At 37.2% G+C, this 27227-nt stretch overlaps 1 protein-coding gene across 46 annotated transcripts in view; it reads left to right on the forward strand.

Moving 5' to 3' along the window:
• MIER1 (MIER1 transcriptional regulator) overlaps positions 1–27227 on the forward strand; it is a 72940-nt gene that overhangs the window by 28016 nt on the left and 17697 nt on the right. For 44 of the 46 annotated variants that reach the window (XM_086390440.1, XM_086390443.1, XM_086390441.1 and 41 more), the window contains 4 exons: positions 4706–4861; positions 5364–5496; positions 7154–7218; positions 10765–10837. In XM_086390440.1, the coding sequence (XP_086246566.1) occupies positions 4706–4861; positions 5364–5496; positions 7154–7218; positions 10765–10837 (427 nt within the window). Of the gene's footprint in view, positions 1–4705; positions 4862–5363; positions 5497–7153; positions 7219–10764; positions 10838–12376; positions 12505–27227 lie in introns of those variants that run through there. The other 2 variants (XM_086390488.1, XM_086390489.1) reach the window with 2 other exon arrangements.

Raw genomic sequence — 27227 nt, forward strand, 5'->3', positions numbered from 1 at the left:
GGAAGAGGATGTTTGTTAGGACCAGTGCATTTTCTTGGCAAAACTCTATTAGTCTTTGCCCTGCTTCATTCCGTATTCCAAGGCCAAATTTGCCTGTTACTCCAGGTGTTTCTTGACTTCCTACTTTTGCATCCCAGTCCCCTATAATGAAAAGGACATCTTTTTTGGGTGTTAGTTCTAAAAGGTCTTGTAGGTCTTCATAGAACCATTCAACTTCAGCTTCTTCAGCATTACTGGTTGGGGCATAGACTTGGATTACTGTAATATTCAATGGTTTGCCTTGGAAATGAACAGAGATCATTCTGTCGTTTTTGAGATTGCATCCAAGTACTGCATTTTGGACTCTTGTTGACCATGATGGCCACTCCATTTCTTCTGAGGGATTCCTGCCTGCAGTAGTAGATATAATGGTCATCAGGGTAGCAGTACTTTTTATTTCAAATATTTGGGGGCAAATAAGAGAAATCCGTTTTGAGCAAGCTTAGGCAAAATGAAGATTTAGTTGTAAGGCTCATGTAATTTCATTAAGGGCAGGGGGAGGTCTAGACTTCAGAGACTCCTGTGCCACCAGAACACTTTTTTACATGGTGGTGTCCTTTTTGAGTCCAATTTTCGTCATATGTTGTAAGTTTTCAGGCTCCAAGATTTATTGCTTGGGATACAGCATATATTCTTTAGCTGCTATTGGTAAAATTCTGGAAACAAATTATGTTCAAGCTTGGGTCATGTGCCCTTTTCAAATGAATGGTCAGGGAATGCAGTGATTCCAATTGAGTTAGATGCTGTGAGTCCAGGAGGTAAGCTTTCAGTCAAAATACATGCTTGGAATGGAGGAAAGAACATTTCTGGAAAAATGAATGTAGAAAGAAAGGACTGGATGACAGACAACAAGAAATGGTACTTGAATTTGAAACTGGAGTTTTCTCAGCAAAATTGATTTGGGGTTTTATTGTATTTGTGTTTACTGTTAGGACTTCCCTTTATACCTTAGATCAGGTAAGATACTTTTTAATACTATGTGGATCATGGTTGTTGCTTACTAATTTGTTGTTTCTAACTTGCTGCTTACTCGTAATAACTTGATATTGGGCAACAGAAATTAAAAGTTAATTCCTAAGAAAAGCATAATACCACTACATATTCTTTTGTTTTCAGTATTAAGCAAGAATTTTCTTGATGGACTGCTGCTGCTAAATCGCTTTAGTCATGTCCAACTCTGTGCGACCCCATAGATGGCAGCCCACCAGGCTCCCTCGTCCCTGGGATTCTCCAGGCAAGAACACTGGAGTGGGCTGCCATTTCCTTCTCTAATGCATGAAAGTGAAAAGGGAAAGTGAAGTCGCTCAGTCGTGTCCGACTCTAGTGACCTCATGGACCGCAGCCTACCAGGGTCCTCCATCCATGGGATTTTCCAGGCAAGAGTACTGGAGTAGGGTGCCATTGCCTTCTCCACTTGATGGACTAGGCAGGGGTATTTTGTTGACATGTGATAAAACCAACTTTGACCGAAAGTAAACTTTTTAGAAGTTTGTCAAAACTTTTTTAGACGTTTATTGCTTTTAATATTTTTTAGATGTCATATGAATCTATATCTAGGTCTAAGGAATATCTGGAACTAGAGATTCAGGGTCACAAGGACCTCTTGATCACTCTTAACCCATGGTTAAATCTGTTGATTTCTTCTTTGGGATCCCTTGTTTTTTCTTTACCACAATCACTAATTTAGTTCAGATTCTGATTATACTCACATAAATGATAGCAGTGGATTCCAACTTAGCAAACTAAATTTCTCCCTGCCTAGGTTCATCTTGAATAATATGTTGTGTGCGTAGTTTTCCCAAAGCCCTTTTATAGAGTCAGTCACTGTTCAGTAGCTACTCTTAAATGAATGAAAAGTAGACTGTAATAGATGCCTTGAGAAACTAAGTAAAACTAGAGAAAATAGGTTAAAAAAACTAGCCAGCCCTTTCTTTTTTTTTTTTTTTAGTTAACTGCAAATCAGGATAACCTGCGTGTTCATTTTTTGTTTCTGTAGTTGTTCAGTTGTTTCTTTGACTTGTCTTGACTTTTCTCTGCCAGTTCTGTTACTCTTTATCTAATTCAAGCACTTCTCTTTCAAATACACTGATTAGTCACTTCTGACTCTACCCTGTTCTCTGCTTAGTCAATATTGGGGGTGTTGCCAACTTTTTTTTGAGAAATGAATTTTTATAAAGCAAGTCACACTTCTCATATGTGTATCCAAGAGAGAAAAATCTTGGACTTAACCATGGAAGTCAGATATTCCACTTTCCAAATAGTGGTTAAAAAAAAAAAAAGAAAAATTCTTTCCATGCAGTTGGTACATTACTTATCTTTTTGACATATAACTGAGCTAGATGTCAGCAGTTAGTGACAAGCTTTATTAAGGATAATGATCACAATTTATTACGTTCCACTGAAAAGGCTGGTTTGCAGTTATCTTATCCTAGAACTGATCAGAGTGGTTCTCCAGATGGTCTGATACTAACAACATCAATATCACCTGGTACTTTAAAAAATGCAGAAACTCACGCCCCACCTCAGCCCTGCTAATCTTTGAGGTGGAGTTCAGTTCTAAGTTTAAATAATCCCTCAAGGTGATTCTGTTGCCCTTGAATAAGACAGATCAAAGGTCCAACTCTTTGCAACCCCTTGAACTGCAGCAGGCCAGACTTCCCTGTCCTTCACTATCTCCCTAAGTTTGCTTAAACTCATGTTTTATTGGTAACCGTACCTCTTTTGGTGATCTCTCAAAGTATCAGTTAAACATAGTTGTAAAATTAGAGGTAACAGCGTATTAAGATAATATTAAAGACGAAATAAATATTATGAAACAAGCTGTTGGTAAATTCTCAAGGTCCATGTGAATGTTAATTGCCAGCCTACACTAAAGTGTTTTTCTTGGTTTGGCCCTTATTCATAATAGTGACCTCAGTGGCGTCTTGCTCATAGAAGTGACTTCAGTTGCTAAACCTGCTTCTAATTTGCGATGCAGAATGAGTTTATGGAAAATATGAGCTGAGATTAAGAGTTCTAGATATTACAATAAAGTCTCTGTCCGTACATCATGTTTCTCTCTGCTTGGTTTTCTTACTTACATATAAAGGTACCACTCTCATCCGGTACTTTTAAAGATCAAATAAGATAGTATAATATTCTCACTTTGTTTTTGTTAAGAAACGAGAATAAGGTAGTGAATCAAAGCATTTATCACAAATGCCTGGCATATAGAAGATGTGATGGCAGCTATATTGTCATGATTGTTTATTTAACCCATCTTTTCTACATCATATTCTTATTTCTTTCCTGATTTTGAAGTTCTTTTTTCTTAAATCCTGACTCCTAATTCCTAAATTTCTGTTTCTTTGTACCAAATGCTTATACTGGACCAGGTATCTGGAAGGACTAGATCCTTGAACACTTCAAGCATTATCTCTTATTGTACTTTGAAAGTCATAATAATTAAGTCAATTAAGTATACCAGCTGGTCATTGATTTCTTTCAGAAACAGATTCACAAACTGATTTATAACTAGAGTATCCATTTACAATATGAAATATTAATAGAAGTGTTAAACAGCATTTTCTTCCTATTTCTTTCTATAAGGAAATTTTTTTCCACATTATCGTTATTTGCTTTTTACACACAAATTCTGATTGATGGGAGTTAACTGTATGATCTAATTACTTAGTATCAGGTTATATCCTCCAGTTTGATATATTCATCCTCACTATAATAAGGTATTTCACACACAGGCTAGACTTGTTTCTGTCCATGAGTAAGACTGTGATACTACTAGAGAAATACAAAGTCTTATTTCACGATTATCCTTTTTCTAGGTTCTAAACTGACTCAGTTAAGTTTTTCTTCAGAATGTGTATGTGTATATTATAGGTTCACACTATTTGGGTTAAATTTTATTTTTATAATTTTGTCATGTTTCCCTGATACTCTGTAACACTTAACTACTGATTAGAGTGAGTACCTTCTGCAAAAATCTCATTTCATTTCATAACATGTGGATATTTGTTCATTTCACCCTCAGGAGAGAGTGCTTTTTGTGCTTGGGGGAGGTTCAGGTCCCTGGCTGAAACAGCCTGGTATACTGTTAAGAGTATGGGCTTTTGTAATTAGACTCAAAATCTGTTTTCACTACTTGTAACTTGTGTGGTTTTTGGAGAAATTGCTTAATCTGCCAGCCTCAGTTTCCTCATCTCTGAAATGGAGATAACACAACAGTTTTGTAAGATGTACAGTAAAGATTACATGAAATGATTTTACATAACCCTAGAAAAGAATATATGGCTGATGTAACCCAGTATCATTCATGTATATTATTGCTGTTTTTGATGTGTTTGGGCTGGGCTCTAAATTTCATTCCGCTTTCTTGGTTTGTTAACTTTGTTTATAGTGTATTTTCTAATTATTCTGTTTCCCCACTCCCAAATTCTGTGTGGCTCTTAGTAAATGTGAACTGACTGTTGGTGTACAGTCGCTGAATTGAAGCAGAAAAGAATAATTAAGATTAGGGTTTTTCTGGTTTCAGAATTATATTGTTTTACTTTTTATGATTTACAAATTCTTGATAACAGTTCTAAGAATATTCTTCTGTATTAAGATTTGTGAATGATAGGAATATGAAATGTCATCTGTTAAAAATTTAACTTTTGTTTGGTCTATTTAGGAAGGCGACATGCCGATTCATGAACTTCTCAGCCTTTATGGTTATGATAGTACTATTCGGCTACCTGAAGAAGATGAGGAGGAGGAGGAGGAAGAGGAGGAAGATGATGAAGATGCTGATAATGATGATAACAGTGGATGTAGTGGGGAAAATAAAGTAAGGTTATACATATATTTTTATCTTCCTGAAGTTAAAATTTTATTGATACATTGATTTTGATTGCTTGTTTTTGTCATTTCTTTTCACTCTTAACTTTAAAGGCAATATATTTAAATATTAAAACTTAAGATATAGACATGTGTAATGCAAATTAAAAGTTCCCTATAATCTACGCCAGAGAGGCAATAGTTTGCTCTGTCATTCCTGTTTTTTTTAATGCCTGTTCTAAATAAATTTGTACAAACTTTTAAAATGCTGTTTTTTAAAGTAATAATGGCTAATTGTACTCATTTTTATTTTGTTTTGAAATAGCTTTAGGTTTGCATAAGAGGTTCAAAGATAATTCAGTGCATCTCTCTGAACTCTACTCGACTTCCTCTAATGTTAGCATCTTGTGTAACCGTGGTATATTCATGTAGTCTTCTAGTTTTATCTGGAATACTATGACCTTTCATCTGCAACACTTTTTCTTAAAGAGATTTAATGTATTATTTCACAGGAAGAGAATATAAAAGATTCCTCAGGTCAAGAGGATGAAACTCAGTCTTCCAATGATGATCCATCTCAATCTGTTGCTTCTCAAGATGCCCAGGAAATAATCCGTCCACGTCGATGTAAATATTTTGATACAAGTAAGTATTATTAGTTACTGTTTTTTATATGATTTTTGCTGTTTAATATTTTAGTGTTTTTTTTTTCCAATACTCTGAATTCATTGATTTGGAAATCTCGCTCATCAGTAAATGGAATTTTGTTCTAGATTATTAGTTTAGCTGTACTGGTGCTATGTTGTCCATGAATATCCTACCGTAATTATTATGTGTCACTATGATACCTGATTTTGAATGTGTTCCTTTTTTTCCACTTTTGACTGTTCTTTAAATTTGTTGTTTCATGGTCATCTTTTTTATTTTTCCTAGTCTTTTCCTCAGTTTTCCATTTTCTGCTTTCTTTGCCTCTCAGTCTAGATATATTCATAAGCATTTCTTTCTCTAACCAATGGTTCCCAAGTCTAAAGAAATTGTTGGCCCTTGAGATAGGAATATATTATACAGAGAAAGAACTCTGCTGATGTTTCTACCTCCTCAAAGTCATTGACCAGTAGTCGATACAACATTTAACGTATGTATCTTGAATATTTGCATGTGTAACTACTCCATAATGTTTTCATTCTAAGCAGGAATCCTTACCCTAGAAATAAGATAAGAAAAAATTAACCATTAGTGTTATTAGTTTAAATATGTAGTTTAAATTTCTGTATTTAAAAAAGAAAGATACTTGAATACAATACAATAACCTCTCCTGAAATGTGGTAAAGTAAAAATTGATTAAACGTGGTTACTGCTTTGTGTGAATGACTTCTGTTACACATTTTTGTTTACAGGTCAGTGTAGGGCTGCTGGTGATAATTTTATTGTGAATTTTTCTTTTTAGGGATACAGTCCAACTTAAAAGTATTATCACTGCACAGAGAGATTAATTACATTTAATTATTTGGAGGAAATGTATTTTTCCCCTAGTTAAACCAGGAGCAGGTCCATTGCCAAAATTTGCTTAAAAGTGGGATACTAAGTGACTGTATCTTGAAATAATATATCATAGTTCAGATGTTATTTCAGTATGCATGGGAACTATGCATACAGTGCCCATCTTAGCTTTTCTATAGAAAGAATTAATTTCTGTATGTGATGTTACCATTTTGAATTTTGTGTGCCATTGTAGAGTTGAGAAGATGCTGACAATCTAATGGTTTTCAGATTTCCCGCTCCTTTATGTAAAGGCATTCTTAGTCCAATATGTAAGCAAATAGCAATTTGCCTGCTCTGAATAAAACAGAGGTTGGGGAGACATACATGTGCTCTCTTCCTGCATTCCCCCAAAGTGATGTTATAGCATTCTCAAGTGTTTTAAGGACCACTGTTCAGAAACTATTATTTTGTCCCAGCTCTCATTTAATAAGGGAAGAAACTGAGATCATATAGTTTATTCTGTCACCAGGCTGTTGGAAGCAGAATTAGGTTTAGAAACAGATTGTCTTGACTCTGAATCAATTTTTTCCCTAAAGTTTTTTGTAGAGTATTATTTCATGAAAATATAGTTATCTAAGAAGATTGTCCTGGAAGGTCTATGAGTTTTGTTGTTGTTTTAACTGACAGGGTAATATTTGACTAAAAATATCTTGACCTACCTCTGCAAATACCTTTTGGCATATTTAAGTATTTAATGGTAGATGTAAGAATGGACAGGCTAAGCAATCATTTTATAGTACTATTGTCTTACTTATTCTAGATAGTGAAATAGAAGAAGAATCTGAAGAAGATGAAGATTATATACCATCAGAAGACTGGAAAAAGGTAGTTAGAGCCATATTTTCCCAAAACTTAGATAAATTAATATTTAAAGAGCCAAGTATCTTCTTTTACCAAAAGTTTGATAAAGTTGAAGTAAGTCTTCTTGTGACATATGTTCAGACTTTCCCTTAATACATCCAGGTGAGAAAGAACATAAATTTTCTTATAAATAAAATAACGATATAGAAAAATCAGACTTTGTTGAACAAGTTGGTACTCAAAGCAAAATTACAAATCCAAATTTCTAAACTAGTTAGGAACTAGACTTTTGTTAGCTACACTGTAAAAAGTATCACATGTGATTTTTTTCTTTTTTATATATGTATCTACTTGAGAAAACAATTGTGGAGGCTCTGGTATTTGTTAAGTAAATTTTCTTTAATGAGTTAGATTACAGGTTTTTCTATTCCATATTAATGTTGATACTCGCAGCTCAGAGTATATTGTGTGAAGAGATAGATTTGGACTTTGGTATAACTATCCATAATTAATTTCTAAAATGAGTTTAAAGATAATGACATGGTCTTTAAATAAAACTGTATAATAGTGTATAATTAATCTCATGGTTAAACTGAAGAATTTTAAGTTGCTGCCAAACAGTTGACTTATTAGGAAGATGTATCACATTATTATGTAGAATTGATTAGGACAAATCATCTATATGAGGTGATGTCATACTTGTTGCGATAGATACCTGATTTATCTCTTAGAATCTCTGTTGAGGGTTTTGCTTTTTTTTTCCCCCTTGGTGTTCTTTTCCCTAGGTCTGATTCTGAATTTAGTGCATAAACAGTCATTTATGTGGAAGCAGAATTGCCCAAAATACCAGATCGAGTGGCCTTTCTGCCCTTTTTAAGTCATGATTGTTTAATTAGTCAGTACTTTTGATCCTTCCCTGTGTTTTGTTTGTTAGTTTCTTTAAAGTTGTCTGGTCTGGATGCCAGGGGCACACTTAAGAGATAACCCCCTTTGTGGATTAAAATAAGGAAAAATCTGTATATTTTGTATTTGTAGCTGGGAAGAATGAAGTATTAAAATGACCTTGGACTGTACTACCCAAGGATTATGGGCTTCAGCCAGAATTGATGTATTTATGGGTTTCCAAAGAGATGTTGGCTTCCCTTGTAGCTCAATCAGTAAAGAATCTGTCTGCAATACAGGAGACCTGGGTTTGATTCCTGGGTTAGGGAAAATCTCCTGGAGAAGGAAATGACAACCCACTCCAGTATTTTTGCCTGAAGAATCCCCTGAACAGAGGAGCCTGGCAGACTACTGCCCATGGGGGTCGCAAGAGTTGCACACAACTTAGCGGTTAAACTACCACAAAGAGATGTTTAGAAAAGAGAGACATCAGTGTGGGTTAAAGTGGTAAGGAAAGATTATCATAGTGCATGTATTAATTATTAATAACTTGAATGATTAATGAATGAATGATGGGACTGAAGACAGAAAAAAAGGATCACAGAAGTTACTATTTGTGTGACTTGTTTGAGCAAGTGTTAACTACATGCAGAAATTAAAATTAGAAAAGCTGGAAACTTTGGTAATCAACTTAAACTGTTATTTTCTACCACATATCCAAGTTTGTTTTTTCTCCAGTATAAATTGATTTTGTATCTGGAGTGTCCCCATAGAGTATTTGATTGAGCCTTGAATTTTTTCTTTTTTTAAATGAAGCAGTACAAACTCAAAGGAGGGAGAACATGGGGGAGATAAAGCCCTCATTACTAGGAAGTATTAGTCCCGTCCTCAGGAAAATTATGTAATAAAGCAAATCCAGATTTATATAATAAAGTAAATCCAGATTGTCTTATTTTAGTCCAATTTGTAAAAAGCTGTCAGGATTCAGAGATTAATCTTCTAAGGCTTGTAAGACAAAATTAAATTTTTATTGAAACCTGAGGTAGAGGAAACAGCTTTGAAACCAAACCTGAGTTCAAGTTATAGCCCAGAATTTACTAATAATGTGATCCTAAGGAAACTCATTTTCTTGAGTTTCATCTCCTTACGTACAGTTATAGGATCAGCAGATTCAGCCTTGTCGAAGTTGGTGAGGATTAAATAAAAATTTTGCATAGATACTTGGTACATAATGCTCCTAAATACTGTTTTCCTTCATTTCCCTACAGAACAAATTTAAGGTGAAAAGTTTCTGAACGCAATAGGAAAAAGGAGAGGCATCTTTTCTTTATACTAAGCTAGAAATTATCAACCCTGGCTTCATGTTAAAATCACTTAAAGAAATCTTAATGCTGGTTACCATGGCCTTCATCCAGAGATTCTAGTTTATTTGGTCTAGGATAGATCCAACATTGAATATTTTTAGAAGCACCCTAACCAGGGTTGATAACTTGACTATTCCCTATAGGTGGAGATGAGTTAACTTAAAAGGGACACAAGAAGTGACAATAGGGTATCCTTTTTTATAGTGAAAGATATAAGGAAAATTCCTATGTATGAGTGGAAAAAATGTGTGTGTGGTATTTTTAGAAAAACTAACTGGTTTTCCTGTACAGGTGCAGCAATAAATTTATTACATAGACATGTCTTTGAAGTTACACTAGATAAAATGAAGCTCTAGCATCAGTGGGAAACAGTAATAGGAGAGAGGAACTCTTCAAATCCCAGGAGTTATTTAAACTTACTAGACCATGATTTCATACCTTTCCTACGTAAGTCTTTATTCTGAAAATACAGTAACTGTTAACATTTAGCCACAGACAAAAGAGGGCCCATGTAATTAATCTTGGTCCCTATGTCTTATGTTAATAAAATCTCATCAGTGGTGACCTCTAATTGTCATTCTGAACAGCCAGTTTCCCCTAACTTGTGTTTTGACTATATAGATTGATTATCAGATTTCCTAAAATAAGATTGAATTATGTTTGGGAGAAGTTATGATTTCATCTTACATTGTTTTAATGAAAGTTAGGCACTGATTACCTGTCCATTTGGTTTGAAGTTTTATTTATTTGGCCTCTACTGGGCTTTATTCAAACTGTTTTTGTTATTTCCTTTACCTTAAAGCTCTGGTTCTCAGACTTCATTGTGTGTCAGAATTATATGGATAGCTTGTTAAAATACTTAATTGCTGAGTCCCATCCTCATAGTTTCTGGTTCGGTAGGTCTGGGGTAAGACCTGAGTATTTGCATTTCTCAGTTTCCCAGGGAAGCTGATTGAGAGACCATAGCTTAGAGTGGGTACTCTGAAAATACCTTAATTTGACTTTCTGCTTTTTAGAGTTATCTTATCAGTTGAATTATGAGAATTCATTTTTATTTCTTTTTCTCCATATTTTAAAGTTCATATCCATTGTCTATATTGCATTTCACCTCATCATTATTACTGATACTTTCATCCAATCATATCCAAGCTCTTATCTATTATTAACTCATTCATCCTCACAATACTCCTCTGAGGTAGTTAATTGGTTGTAACTATTTTATGACAGAAACCAGGAACAGTTAACCCAGGAAGATGGTAAATCTAGAAAGTGGACATAAAATCTGTTACTCCATCTTATTAACATTTTATATTTTTTAAAATAGGAGATTATGGTGGGCTCCATGTTTCAAGCAGAGATTCCAGTTGGCATTTGTAGATACAAAGAAAATGAAAAAGGTGGGTCATTCATATATTTACATAGCTGAATACATGCTTTTAAAAAGCAGGAATTGATGAACTGTTTTTATAATGGGATAAGAACATGACAGTTCATTTGTTACCCCGTGATTTATGAAAGAAGACCCCTACACCATATCTGTAAGGAATATTTTCTGTTTTCTTCACTTTTGTTCATAGAAGTCTAGCCAAAAAAGAAAGGAAAGTGAATGCTTCTTTGGTATTGTATTATTAGATGACTTAAGACATCCTTTTAATCTTTTTTTATATTTTAAATACTCTGAATATACCCTTTTATAAACTTTATAATTTATATTTTAAAAGGTTATTTTGTAGGTTATTTTGTTTCAGTGGAAGCCATTGACAGAGTTTTTAAAAAACTTAAGTGTAAACAACTGATATAAAAAGCTTATTTGCTCCTGAAATTTTTAATATTATTAATATTGAGTGTTTTGCTGTTTGTGTTATTTAATTTGGAAAGACAAACTTGTGTACTTAAATTTTGCATGATCTTTTGTTCATTTTTTTGTGTAATAGTGCTAAGGTAAGTCATAAAGATTAAGTACTTGAACTTCTGAAAACAGAATACTTGAGGATTTTTTTTTTTAAGTCTATTTCAAATTATCCACTTTGGGAAAGTTCCAGAGAGGGAGAGAGAGAGTGTGTGCAGTGTGACATCACTCAGTGTTAGAAATCTTTCTTCATTTCTTTTATTTCAGTTTTCTTTTCCACATTTCAGCTTACATATGCAGAGCCTCTGGGAGTTATAAAAGTCTTGTTTGTTTTCTTTTTAACTGAAAACCTATTTTATATTCTAAGCGTCTGCTTTCAGGGCAGAGCCCCAGATCAGAAGTCATTATAGGAATATCACAGGCTCTAGTAAATTGTAGTGACAACGGAAATGTTTTAGCACACTAGTAATAGCTTTCAAGTTAATTTCTGAAACATATAGGAACATTAAAGGTATCAGTATGGAATGACCTTATTGTATACTGAAATTCTGTGCACAATTTTTGTAAATCATTGTAATTGTGTGCAAAAATGAATGATCCATTGGGTTTTTGATTTTTTTGTATGTGGCAAATTAACGTTACAGTTAAAGGCAGTTTTAATTATTTCTTAATATGTTTGTCTTTTAACATTTTTGCCTTATTAGATATCACAGTGAATAGTGATCACAATTTCCAATTTTGGTTTAATGTTTTTCCATTTTAGCTAATTTTAGAAAGCAATTGCTTTGTTTTTGTTTTTTTTTCAGGACCCTTTCTTACTCTGAGAATTTAAGCATGTTACATTGTATGAGGATCAGATGAGATTTAACACAGTTACTGCCTTAGAGGAGTCACTGTGGTTCAGGTCCTTTCCTCTGTTTTTTAGTTCTATAATAGAAATTCATACCTTTGTCATGATATCAAGAACTCATCTGCATTTAGGTTAACCTGTGCACATGAACCAAACTTGTTCAACTGTTCAGTAAACCACACTATGAAATAAAACTGTCAAAGGGATAGTGCTGATTAGAGCCTTTTTTCCTTACAGAAAAAGTTTTGTATTTTTCATCGATTTGGTGAGCACATTCAAAAGGGTGAGCATTTAGTTTGGGTGATTTTGATTTTGATATCTTGGTACCTGCACAGTAAGAAGTTCTTTGGCAGATTGATTAGAATTTTTCATTGCTTAAGTAAACCCTGTTACTGAGTATCCTGAAGAGATATTGATAAAGCTTGTCTCTTAAATTTATGTAAATGATCATTTTTAGTTAACAGTATATTATAATCATTTGTTTATTCAGCTTTGTATCCTTAGTATACCTTGAGTGATCTAAAACATAGACACTTAGTAAACATTTGAGTTACTCGATGGTTGCAGAATAGTGTTAACAGAACTTATATGGAGTCAGTGAACTTGAGGCTATCTAGGCATTTGGCCTTGCACGGATAACTGCTTCTTTTTCTCCTCATCTATAAAATAGCAAATCTTTAAAATAGTAAGTATTTATAGAGCTTTTTCTCAGGAGTTATACGTGATGTTGTTATGTGTGGCACTTAGGGGCACAGTGTTTGGCACATAAAAAATGCTCGATAAATAACATTAATGTCCATTAAATAATTAATCTTATTCTTATGTTTAGGTTTAGGTTTTATTATTCAGATTTTCAGAAAGTATCCATTTATGCTCTTTTGCTTGCAGGTGACAAAGTTTAAACTGAGTTCAGTTAGCTTTAGCAAAAAAGAATTTACTTGATTGCTTTACTAGGAAGTTCTGGCTAATCTGTCTTCAAATAAATCTGGATTTAGGGCTTTTTATAATATTAGATCTCTCCTTTGCCTCTTTCCTTTATTGTCAGACAAGGTAGGATGGCTCCTGGGAGCTCATGACTTATACTTTTCACGATCCTAGTCAGGAACCAGGAAAAATGAGAACTTTCCCATCCCACTTTGCTCCAGCAAAAGTCCTGGAGAGAGCTTCTATTGACTCAGCTTGAATCTTACTCAGCCAGAAGTAATTACTGTGACCCAAGAGCTGAGTGAGTACTCTGGCTCATTTATCTCTTCTTTGGGCTACAGGGTGCAGTGTCAACCCTGCTCAGACTGTATGAAAAGGGTTTAATTCGCAAAAAAGTTCGCTGGGCATATGAAAACCATGATTGTTTCTCCCATGTACTAAAAACTGAGTAAATGCCGTATCTTTGAGATAATTCTAAATAGTTCAGATGCTTGGTAAACATCTTAAAATGCACAGGACCCCTTTCCCCAAACTCAGAGTTATCTGGCCAAAGGTGTCAGTAATACTAAAACTGAGAACTCTTTACTAGATTAGTTGAGAATTAGATGGGCTACTTAGGGAAAAAAGTCAAAGAAATAAGGTATCCCCAAATTTTCATGCTTGCATGATGTAAGTTTTAGAGTGAACTTGGTTAGCACTAGCAGAGGACTGTGTGACTTGTTGTTTCTAATGAACATTAGACAAATTACTGATTCTTAAGTCACTTACTGAAAAATGAACACATATATTACCCTTAGTTGATAGTAATAATACTGTTGAGACAGAAAGTTAAATTAATCTACACGTAGGTAAAGCTCAGCTAGACAACTTAAAATTCATGTCATTAATCACAGTGTGACCTTCTAAGATGTGGAAATTTCTATGGTAAACCACATTATTACATCTTGCTAATTATGTTTTAGCATTTCATCCTCATAATATATTGATCAGGTAGAATTTTTACTTGAGCATTAAAATGTGATGACACAGAAACCAGAGGTTAATAAATTCATTTATTTATTCACATTTATTTGTAGTCACTAGGAATTTCCAAGATTGTCAAAGTTTATGATTTTGTGATAAGTAGTTTCGCAGTTTTCTGCATTAGTCTTTCCCCTTCTCACCCCCAACACACACATAATGAACTTTGTTAAATTATTTTAAATTCATTTTGCCTATGACACACTTAAAAATGCCATAAAAAGCACTTCCCCAATTAACCTGTGTTAATACATTATATGAGCTCTTGCCTTCTGAACTCCTTCACTTATTTATAACTACTTGTAAGTTATTTTTCTGCCGGGGTCCAGCCCCGGCTAATCCAGGGTATTCAAAGCGGGGACGGCATCGGCGACCTATTTATTTAAATATTTTATCAAAGATATAGAGTAATAGGATGAGGATAGCTCACTAGGAAAATTCAGTGGAGAAAAGAGGCTGAGTAGCTTGGTTTACGCGGGAGACCAATAAAACTTCAAGACAAGGTTTGCACCACTTACGTAGGCCGCAGGCGTCTTTCCGTTCTCCCGAAGGAGAGGAGACACTGAGGCCTTCCCGGTCGGATCTTAGAAGCCCAGGCATAATTAGCAAGCATGGCGGGTTCCGTGCTCCAGATGGAGACTCAGCCAGAATTTGGGAGAGAGCGCGACATGGGGAGACCAAGTTTTGGTGAACAAGGCCCGCACTTTATTTTCCAAAGTAGTTTTTATACCTTAAGTTGTGCATAGAGGATAATGGGGGAAGGGGTGGAGTCATGCAAGAACAGCAGTTCCTGGTCCTAATCGAAGCCAGGCTTTCAAACTTATCATATGCAAAAGTTCAGGTGAATTACATCATCTTCTGGCCAGGAGGCCTGTTAACATTTTAAGAAACTTATCTTTCTCTAAAGGTGATTATTCCAAAGTCAGGCACCAGCCTCCAAAAAAGCACTGGACAAAGCTGCATTCCTATAGTGCAAAGGTGAGGTGGGCTCAATCAAGAAAAGAATTAAGGGTCCAAGGTTACAAACATTGAGGCTACTACTTACATTTCTATACACCCATTATATCAATCAATACACTGCCAAGGACATAGTAGATAAGGAGTATGGAGACTTAGCAGCAAACATTGGCCCAATAAGTGAAAAAACCTTTCACCAATACAATTTTTAATCAATCTTTTAACTACTCAAAGGAATCTGTGTTTAGACAGTTTAGAACATCTCCTGCCTCTCACAGTTGGGAGGCTCTGAACAATCACATGTGGCCGGAAAAACCTATTCAGGCAGGCTAGAGGATTTCCAAAGGAGTTTGTAGGTTAAACACTGTCACACCCAGGAATTATTAACTGGAGCTGTAAGCTAACTCTTTTTTCAGAGAGAGGTAGTGGGGGACAGCCCCCCGTAAAGTCAGAGGTGTAGGTGAAAGCACAAAGCAGAAAGTAGGCAGACTCTGGTTTTGGGGGTAGATGCTCGAGAATTTCCAGGGCAACTCCTGAGGCTCGATCCCGCCTTTGCGTATGCGAGCCTCCTTCCTCATGACCTTTGTCATGGGTGGAGCTCCTCACGCTGGCTCCTGGCAGTGATAGAATTCCAGTTGAGCTATTCCAGATCCTGAAAGATGATGCTGTGGAAAGTGCTGCACTCAATATCCAGTATGCACTCAATATACAATATGCTGGCTACTTATGATTGCTTTTTAAAAGTTCTAATTTAAATTTGATAATTCATTAGAATGAAGAAGTTTCAGAAGATGTTACATTTCAGTGATTGGAATCTTTCAAAATCCAGCGTGTTCATGAAGTTATACTAATTATTTATAATGGGGTATTTTTTCTTTCTATTGCTGTTATATTTGTAGAGGTTAATGTCATATTTATAGAGATCATTCCTCCATGTTTTCTTATGTTTTATCATAGAAGTTGCGTTTCTCTTGGCATTTAGTCATTCTTCAATAGACATTTAATAAATATTAGTTGTGTTTCCTGTTTTATTTAGAGCATAGTCAAAAGTCATATTTTATTTAGAATATAAACTTAACTGCCAAATAATCCATCTACTTCTGGAACCAATTAAGGCAGTGTGGTTTATTCTCTGAGAATTCTAGCTGTTCTCAACTGTGTCATTTAAAAAAACCTTTCTTTTAACAATTTTATATTTTTGTTTTTGGCTGTGCTGGGTCTTTGTAGCTGCATGGGCTTTTCTGTACTTGAGGCAGGTGGGGGCTACTCTTCATTGGGGCACATGGCCTTCCCATTGTGGTGGCTTCTCTTGTTGTGGAGCACGGACTGCAGGGCACATGGGCTTCAGTAGTTGTGGTTCCTGGGCTCTAGAACACAGGCTCAGTAGTTGTGGCATACAGACTTAGTTGCTCTGTGGCACATGGAATCTTCCTGGACCAGGAATCATTGTTGTTTTTAATATATAGTAATTGTGTAGCATTAAGTGTCATATTCTCAGGGTTATCCTGTCTGACTGAGGTGCATGCACTGGTTCAATTGCAGTCATGTCCGACTCTTTGTGATCCCATGGACTATAGCCTGCCAGGCTTCTTGTCCATGGAATTCTCCAGGCAAAAATACTGAAATGGGTAGCCATTACTTTCTTCAGGGAATCTTCCTGACCCAGAGATCGAACGTAGGTCTTCTGTATTTCAGGCAGTTTCTTTACCGTCTGAGCCACGTCTTGTGTACTCAGTTTAAATAAGGATGTGTTTGCAACCTGTGACTTGGGACTTCCAGATTGACTCCAGAAGTATCTCTGAGTGTGTGCTTGTTTCATAGGCCCAACATGGGAGTATCTGGAAGAACACTGGGGACTCAGGGACCCACCCTCCATTGTCTTCTTCCTGAACCAGGGTTTCATTGTAAGGCACTGTCCATCTCCCACTCTCAAACCAAGAATACATGGACTGTAGTATGGAAACAGGCTGAGTAGAGCCCAGAAGTCAATAGCAGTATATCCAGATTCCCTTTATCATGGGAGTTTATTGTATTTACAGTTTAGAGAGTTTCAGTAGGATTATACCAGTGGGTTAGAAAAGGAATGCAGTTTACTAAGGAAAAATTTCTAGAGCTTGTCTTTTGATCTATACTCTTTTGGGAAACAAGGATATAATATTTTGAAGTGTTTGTGTGTAGTGACAGGGGAGTGGGTAGGGATATGGTAATTTATAAGAAAACACTTAACACAGTACCTGGTATGTCTCAAACAAGGAAGTTTGACACTGTCAGCTATGCCTTGACTCTTAAATTCAAAGTCTTTTCTCTAGCTGGCTCCTTTCTAGTGTCATCTAAGTGGTTATGTCTCCTATTTGGGGCTTCCCCGGTGATTCAGGGGTTAAGAATCCGCCTGCAATGCAGGAGCCACAGAAAGACAGGGTCTCCATCCCTGGGTTGGGAAGATCCCCTGGAGGAGGGCATGGCAACCCACTCCAGTATTCTTGCTGGGAGAATCCATGGACAGAGGAGCCTGGCAGGCTACAGTCCATAGAATCACAAAGAGTCAGACACAATTGAAGTGACTTAGCATGCACTCACATCTCCTAACTTTAAACACCAACAAACAAAACCAAAAAGTTCTTCAGCTATGCTTCTTCTCTAGCTACTTACTCTGTCTTCGTCCCTCATAGTGGGACTTTTTTTCAAAAGAGGTTTCTGCTTCTTCACCTTCTGTTTCCTCCTCAGTCCTCTCCAGTATGGCTTTGGCCATTTCTGCATAGAAAACATTTTTTAAAGATTCACCTCTTCATTAGTAAATCCAGCGCACTTTTAAAATCTTCATCCTGGGGAGAACAAGTTGGCGGAGGAGTAGGTGGATGTGGAGTACGTCTCTCTCCATGGATACATTCAGATATACACCTTCAGACATAGAAGTGCATGCAGAACTCAGGACAGGAGTACCTGACCAGAAGAAAAGAATATATAGAACCACCAAAAACTTGGTAGGATGAAGCAACTAGGGGGAGAAATGGGAGTGTTAGTAGGACTGGACCTGCCCTCAGCGGGTGGAGGAACTGAAGCAGAGGTCTGATCCCCACACTGGGGCAATTGTCTGAGTCAGGGGAGAAACATTTAAGGCTGAGAGTGAAACAGCTGATCTGTGGCAGCCTAAATGGAATGAGAGTCAGACAGTCCTTGCTGGAGCCATACATATCCCAGACAGGGATGCAGTTCTCCTGGAAGATGCAGCAGCTGGGAGCTGGAGTTTAGGGATTGTGGAGCAATCCCAGGGAAAGTTCTGCTGTTGACTGTGGAGAGGCAGATCTAGGGGATGTGAAGGAGGAGATTGTGGTGGGAAATGCCTGTGGGGGAAAGCTGGGCAGCCATGGAAGCAAGGCAGTACTGCTGAGTCACATGTAGGGGATGGAGCCATCACCATAGTGTCTCTCTCCCCACACTACCACCATTGACAGCTGAACAGTAGAGAGGCTGACCCATCAAACGCCTGACGCACTGAACTATAGAGCAGGATCCCAGCCAGGGCTCCCTCTATATGCCTGACGCTCTGAACAGTAGAGAAGGACCCCAGGCAAGAGAGCCCTCTAAGTGCCTGAATGGACAGAGCTACGGAGAAAGACTGGCTAAAGAGGCCTTCTGATTGCCAGCTGCAAGAGACTCAAAAAAAGACTCTGATAAAGCCATAATGCTTGTGGTGGAAGCAATCAGTGTCCCTGTACAACTTGGCGCCACCAGGGTTCCCGCAGGCCAAGCAGCTGTGTCACCTTCACGCTCAACTCTCACTGGGGCAGAGCTGCCACAGGCAAAAAAGTCTTGCATCTATACATGCAGGGTCACTTCGGTAGTGTCTGACTCTTTGTGACCCTGTAGACTGTGGCCTTCCAGGCTTCTCTCTCAGGGAGCGGAGGTTCTCCAGGCAAGAATACTGGAGCATATTGGCCAATGCTGGTTGCCATACCCTTCTAGAGCACTATATTTCCTGCTGTTCTAGCTGCCATCTTCCCTCAGTATCTGGTGCTGCCAGAACCCTTGTCACCCAAGCAGCTGCACCACCTCCACACCTGGCCCTCATGGGGGCAAACCCAAGTCCTCCAGGGAAGCCCCAGGAGCAAACTCCAGTGGACGACCCACATCCAGAGGTGGAAATAAAACCACAGTTGAAACCCAGGGGTAGTGTGACTAAGGAAGAAGACCCAAAACCTTCCCACCGGCTGTACAAGCTGCAGATTAAATCCACACAGTCAACTGGCCAGACTCTGTGTCTGTGGAATATATAAAAGGTCATTGAGAGCTGTCACAAAAGAAAACACACTAGTCCTGTTAGCTGTGGACATTGGAGGCAAGAACACACAGGAGTAGGACCAGATAAGAGTCTGAGCTGCCCTCACAGCAGGTCAGAGATCAGCACAGTGTCAGAGGGCATCCTAGGGAGGTGAGTGGACAGTGACTCCCAGTGAGGGAAAGGACTCTGACAGCAGTGACTCAAGAAAAACATGTGTTATTCTTATGTTTTGACTTGTTCTGTAGATTCTTTTGGATTTTTTTGTCTTCCTCACCCCTCCTCTGTTATAGTTGTTGATTTTATTGGCACTATGAAATCTAATTAAGCTTTTGAGTTTTGTGGGTTTTTTTGCCTTCAGTTACATTTTTCCCTCAGTCACATTAAAAAAAAACCATTTTTTATTGTTGTTATAAACCTTTGCCTCTACATTGGGCTTCTGCAGTTCTGTGGAATGCCCCCCCCTTTTTTTGTTTTCTCTTTTTTAGTTTTAATTTTTTAAACGTACTGTTTTTTCTATATTTATTCCTTTGTTTGCTTTTCCTACTGTTCTTTTCCCCTTGCAGTTAATCTTTAATGTATATAAATCTTCTTTATCTACCTCTTTGTAAACTTGCATATTTATTCTTTCTTTCTTTTCTTTCTCTCTTTTCCACTCAACGTATTTGTTAGTTTTATTTTCATTGCTTTATTCCCCACTTAGCACCTGCTTTAGTTTTGTTTTCCGGTTTGTGCTTTAGTTAGTTTTGTTCTTAACTGGTAAATATAATTTTTGATTTTCTTTGTTCACTGGGTCAGTCTGCTGTTCTTTATTTTTGTTGGACTGTTTTGACTTTGCTCATGGATGGATATGTATATGTATGTTCCATTATTTTAATTATTATTTGCCTGATTTTGTAACTGCCATTTGTCTGGGGTTCATCTTTGGCCTCTCATTCTTGGATATTTGTTTTAATCTCAGTTAATGCCATGACAAATCACTTGTGAAATCTTCGTTCCTGACCAGAGATCAATTTCTGAGCCTTGGGAGTGGGGGCACTGACTATAAGACCCTAGACTACTGGAGAACTAACCCTAGGGATATCACATAGTGAAGGAGAGCACTTGAATACAAAACCTGGCATCACCCAACCACCAGTAGCAACCTGTGCAGGACACCTCATCTAAACAACAAACAAAACAAAAATATAAACCTAGTCATCAGAAGACTGGATTACCACCTCACTCAGCCTTGCCCATCAGAAGAAAAACAAACAAAACCTCAGTACAAATCTCACCCTATTAAGCTTATACAAATCACTGGACCAACCTTAGGAGGGCAGAAACCAAAAGAAAGAATTAATTCACCTTGAAGTCACCTTGGAAAAGGAGACCTCAAACAATAAGTTTGAAGAAAAGAAAGAAAATGCAGAGAAATACTGCACAAATGAAGGAACAAACTAGAAACACAGAAGTGAAAATAAATGAAGAGGAAATAGGCAAACTACCTGAGAACTCAGAATAATCATAGTAAAGATAATCAAAAACCTTGAAAACAAAATGGAGCAAATGCAAGAATCAATTAACAAAGACCTGGAAGAAGTAAAGGATAAACGTACAGAGACAAACAACAAAATTACTGAAATTAATAAATCTCAGTTATGTTCTAGGAGGAATCAATAGCAGAATATCTGAAGCAGAAGAACAAATCAATGAGCTGGAAGAAAAATGGTGAAAATAAAGTAAAAGAATGAAAAGAACTAAGGATCGTCTCAGAGACCTTTGGGACAATATCAAACACACCAACATTCCAATTATAGGGGTTCCAGAAGAAGAGGAAAAGGGTGTGAGAAAATTTTTGAAGAGATCATAATTAAAAATTTCCCCAACGTGGAAAACGAAATAGTCTATCAAGTCCAAGAGGCACAAAGAGTCCTATACAGGATAAATGGAAGGAGAAACACGCCAAGACACATACTAATCAAACTAACAAAAACTAAAAGAAAGAATTTTAAAAGCAGCAAGGGAGAAGCAACAAGTAACATACAAGGAAAACCCCATACTCTTAACAGCTGGCGTTTCAGCAGAAACTCTGCAGGCCAGAAGGGAATGGCAACAAAAGGGAAAATCTACAACCAAGATTACTGTACCCGGCAAGGATATCATTCAAAATTAATGGAGAAATAAAAAAGTTTTTCAGACCACCAAAAGTTAAGAGAATTCAGTACCACCAGGCAAGCTTTAACAACAAATGTTAAAGGGACTTACATAGTCAAGAAATACAAGAGAAGAAAAAAGATCTACAAAATCAACCCCAAGCAGTTAGGAAAACGGCAATAGCAACATATATATCAAAAATTAATTTAAATGGATTAAATGCTCCAACCCAAAGACAGACTGGCTGAATGGATACAAAACAAGATCCATATGTATGCTGTCTACAAGAAACCCACTTCAGACCTCAAGACACATAGAGTGAAAGTGAGAGGATGGAAAAATATATTCCATGCAAATGAGAAGCAAAAGAAAGCTGAAGTAGCAATCCTCCTATCAGACAAAATAGACCTTAAAGAAGATTACAAGAGAGAAGGAAGATCACTATATAATGATCAAGGGATCAATCCAAGAGGAAGACATAACAATTGTAAATACCTATGCACACAGCATAGGAGCACCTCAATATATAAGACAAACACAGACAAAAGGAGAAGTTGACAGTTAACACAATAATAATAGGAGACTTTTAACAGCCCACTCACACCAATGGACAGATCATCAAAACAGAAAATTAATAAGAAAACACAAGTCTTAAAAATGATACATTAGAGGAGATGGATCTCATTGATATCTTCAGGACATTCCATCCAAACACAGAATACACCTTCTTCTCAAGTGCACATGGAACATTCCCCAGGATAGTCCACATCTCGGGTCACAAATCAAACCTCAGTAAATTTAAGAAAGTTGAAATCGTATCAAGCATCTTCTCCAACCACAGCACTATGAGACTAGATAGCAATTACAAGAAAAAATCTGTAAGAAACACAAACACATGGAGGTTAAGCAACACATTTCTAAATAACCAAAAGGTTACTAAAGAAATCAAAAGTGAAATCAAATTATTTCTAGAAACAAATGACAAAACAATGACAACTCAAAACCTGTGGGATGGAAGTTTATAGCAACGAATAGACAACCTAACTTTACACCTGAAACAACTGGAAAAAGAACAACAACAACAACAAAAAAAAAACAAAATTAGTAGAAGGAAAGAAATAAAGATCTGTGCAGAAATAAACGAAAAAGAAATGAAAGAATTAGTAAAGATTAATAAAACTAAAAACTGGTTCTTTGAGAAGATAAAATTGACAAGTCTTTAGCCAGACTCATCAAGAAAAGAAAAAGAGGAGAATCAAATCAACAAAATTAGAAATGAAAAAGGAGAGGTTACAGCAGACAACACAGAAATACAAAGGATTATAAGTGACTATTATGAATAACTATATGGCAATAAAATAGGATAACCAAGAAGAAACGGACAGATTCTTAGAAAAGTTCAATCTCCCAAGACTAAACCAGGAAGAAATAGAAATTAATGAACAACCCAGTTACAAGCACTGAAATTGAATCTGTGATCAAAAATCTCCCCAAAAATCAAAAGCCCAGAACCAGGTGGCTTCACAGGAGAATTGTATCAAACATTTAGAGAAGAGCTAATCCCTCTCCTTCTAATACTCTTTCAAAGAATTGCAGAGTAAGGAACGCTTCAAAACTCATTCTATGAGGTCCCTATCACCCTGATACCAACACCAGACAAAGACAACACAAAAAAAGAAAACTTCAGTATCACTGATGAACATAGATGCAAAAATCCTCAACAAATTTTAGCAAACAGAATTCAGCAAAACATCAAAAAGCTCATAACCATGATCAAGTTGGGTTATTCCAGGAATGCAAGGATTCTTCAATATATGAATCAGTGTGATACACCATATTAACAAATTGAAAGATAAAAACCATATGATCATCTCAACAGATGCAGAAAAGGCCTTTGACAAAATTCAGCACCCATTTTTGATTAAAACTCTTCAAAAAAAAATGGGCATAGAAGGAACCTACCTCAACATAGTAAAGGCCATATATAATAAGCCTACAGCAAACATTATTCTCAATGGTGAAAAACTTTAAAGTATTCAGCCTATGATCAGGAACAAGACAAGGGTGTCCACTTTCACTACTGTTATTCAACATAATTCTGGAAGTCCTAGCTATAGCAATCAAAGAAGAAAAAGAAATAAAAGGAATCCAGATTGGAAAAGAAGTAAAGCTCTCACTGTGACATAATACTGTATATAGAAAACCCTAAAGATAGTATCAGAAAATTACTAGAGCTAATCAGTGAATTTAGCAAAGTTGCAGGATATAAAATCAATACACAGATATCACTTGCATTTCTATATACTAACAATGAAAAATCAGATAGAGAAATTAAGGAATCCCATTCACCACTGCAACAAAAAATTAAATATCTAGGAATAACCTAAGGAGACAAAAGAAATGTACACAGAAAATTATAGGACACTAATGAGAGAAATCAAAGATGACATAAACTGATGGAGAGATATTCCATGTTCCTGGGTAGGAGGAATCAATATTGTGAAAATGACTGTACTACCAAATGCAGTCTATAGATTCAGTGTGATCCCTATCAAATTACCAATGGCATTTTTCACTGAACTAGAACAAAAATGTTCACATTTCATATGGAAACACAAAAGGCCCTGAATAGCCAAAGCAGTGTTGAGAAAAAAGAATGGAGCTGGAGGAATCAACCGTCCTGATTTCAGATTATGCTACAAAGCTACAGTTATCAAGACAGTATGGTACTGGCACAAAAACAAAAGTAATAGAACAATGGAATAAGATAAAAGCCCAGAAATAAACCCATGCACCTGTAGGAACCTTATTTTTGACAGAGGAGGCAAAAATACACAATGGAGCAAAGACAACCTCTTCAATAAATGGTACTTGGAAAACTGGACAGCTTCGTGTAAAATAATGAAATTATAACACTTCCTAACACCATACACATCAGTTCAGTTCAGTCACTTAGTCGTATCCGACTCTTTGCTGCCCCATGAATCACAACATGCCAGGCCTCCCTATCCATCACCAACTCCTGGAGTTTTCTCAAACTCAAGTCCATCGAGTTGGTGATGCCATCCAGCCATCTCATCCTCTGCCGTCCCCTTTTTCTCTTGCTGCCGATCCCTCCCAGCATCAGAGTCTCTTCCAATGAGTCACCTCTTTGCATGAGGTGGCCAAAGTATTTGGAGTTTCAGCTTTAGCATCAGTCCTTCCAAAGAACACCCAAGACTGATCTCCTTCAGAATGGACTGGTTGGATCTCCTTGCAGTCCAAGGGACTCTAAAGAGTCTTCTCCAACACCACAGTTCAAAAGCATCAATTCTTTGGCACTCAGCTTTCTTCACAGTCCAACTCTCACATCCATACATGACCACTGGAAAAACCATAGCCTTGACTAGACGGACCTTTGTTGGCAAAGTAATGTCTCTGCTTTTGAATATGCTATCTAGGTTGGTCATAACTTTCCTTCCAAGGAGTAAGCGTCTTTTAATTTCATGGCTGCAGTCACCATCTGCAGTGATTTTGGAGCCCCCCAAAATAAAAGTCTGACACTGTTTCCCCATCTGTATCCCATGAAGTGATGGGTCCGGATGCCATGATCTTAGTTTTCTGAATGTTGAGCTTTAAGGCAACTTTTTCACTCTCCTCTTTCATCAAGAGGCTCCTTAGTTCCTGTTTACTTTCTGCCATAAGAGTGGTGTCAACTTCATATCTGAGGTGTTGATATTTCTCCTGGCAATCTCAATTCCAGCTTGTGCTTCTTCAGCCCAGCATTTCTCATGATGTACTCTGCATATAAGTTAAATAAGCAGGGTGACAATATACAGCCTTGACGTACTCCTTTTCCTGTTTGGAACCAGTCTGTTGTTCCATGTCCAGTTCTAACTGTTGCTTCCTGACCTGCATATAGGTTTCTCAAGAGGCAGGTCAGGTGGTCTGGTATTCCATACACATAGATAAACTCAAAATAGATTAAAGACCTACATGTAAGACCAGAAACTGTAAAACTCTTAAGAGTAAAACATAGGCAGAACACTCGATGACATAAAGCAAGATCCTGTCTGACCCACCTCCTAGAGTAACAGAAATAAAAACAAAAGTAAACAAGTTGGACCTGATTAAACTTAAAAGCTTTCGCACAGCAAAAGAAACTATGCAAGGTGAAAAGACAATCCTCAGAATGGGGGAAAATAATAGCAAATGAAAAAACTGACAAAGGATTAATTTCCAAAATATAAGCAGCTCATACAACTCAATGCCAGAAAAACAGACAACCCAATCAAAAAATGGGGAAAAGATCTAAACAGACATTTCTCCAAAGAATCATTCAAGTGGCTAACAAACACATGAAAAGATGCTCAGTATCACTCATTATTAGAGAAATGCACATCAAAACTACAATGAGATATACTGCCTCACACCGGTCAGAATGGCCATCTTTGAAAAGTCTGCAAATGCTGAAGAGGGTGTGGAGAAAAGGGAATGCTCTTGCACTGTTGGTGGGAATGTAAATTGATACAGCAACTATGGAAGACAGTATGGAGATTCCTTTGACAACTAGGAATAAAACCACCATATGGCTCAGCAATCCCACTCCTCGGCATATACCCCGAACAAACCAAAATTGAAAAAGACACGTGTATCCCACTGTTCATTGTAGCACTGTTTACAATAGCTAGAAAATGGAAGCAACCAACGTGTCCATCGAGAGATGAATGAATAAAGAAGTAGTGGTACATATACACAGTGGAATATTACTCAGCCCTAAAAAGAAATGCATTTGAGTCAGTTTTGAAGGTGGATGAACCTAGAACCTATTATACAGAGTGAAGTGAGTTAGAAAGATAAATATGGTATTCTAATGCCTGCAAGGCTGCAGTCCATAGGGTTACTGAGAGTCGGACACGACTGAGCGACTGAGCGACTTCACTTTTCACTTTCATGCATTGGAGAAGGAAATGGCAAGCCACTCCAGTGTTCTTGCCTGGAGAATCCCAGGGATGGGGGGGCCTGGTGGGCTTCTGTCCATGGGGTCACACGGAGTCGGACACGACTGAAGCGACTTAGCAGCAGCAGCAGCAATGCAAATACACAGAATGTAGAAAAATGGTACTAAAGAATTTATTTACAGGGCAGCAGTGGAGAAACAGACATAGAGAATAGATTTATGGACGTGGGGAGAGGGGAGGAGAGGGTGAGATGTATGGAAAGAGTAACATGGAAACTTACATTACCATATATAAAATAGATAGCCAATGGGAATTTGCTATATGGCTCAGGAAATTCAACCAGGGGCTCTGTATCAACCTAGAGGGGTGGGATGGGGAGAGAGATGGGAAGGAGTTTCAAAAGGGAGGGGATATATGTGTACCTGTGGCTTATTCATGTTGAGGTTTGAGAGAAAACAAATTCTGTAAAGCAGTTCAGTTCAGTCGCTCAGTTGTGTCCAACTCTTTGTGACCCCATGAACCACAGCACACCAGGCCTCCCTGTCCATCACCAACTCCCAGAGTCCACCCAAACCCATGTCCATTGTGTTGGTGATGCCATCCAACCATCTCATCCTCTGTCGTCCCCTTCTCCTCCTGCACTCAATCTTTCCCAGCATCAGGATCTTCTCAAATGAGTCAGCTCTCCACATCAGGTGGCCAAAGTATTGGAGTTTCAACTTCAACATCAATGCCTCCAATGAACACCCAGGACTGATCTTTAGGATGGATTGGTTGATCTCCTTGCAGTTCAAGGGACTCTCAAGAGTCTTCTTCAACACCACAGTTCAAAAGC

This window comes from Bos grunniens, chromosome 3 (genome assembly GCF_055505025.1).
Source record: "Bos grunniens cultivar Pamir isolate PY7600 chromosome 3, Bosgru_T2T1.0, whole genome shotgun sequence".
Classification (NCBI taxonomy): Eukaryota; Metazoa; Chordata; class Mammalia; order Artiodactyla; family Bovidae; genus Bos; species Bos grunniens.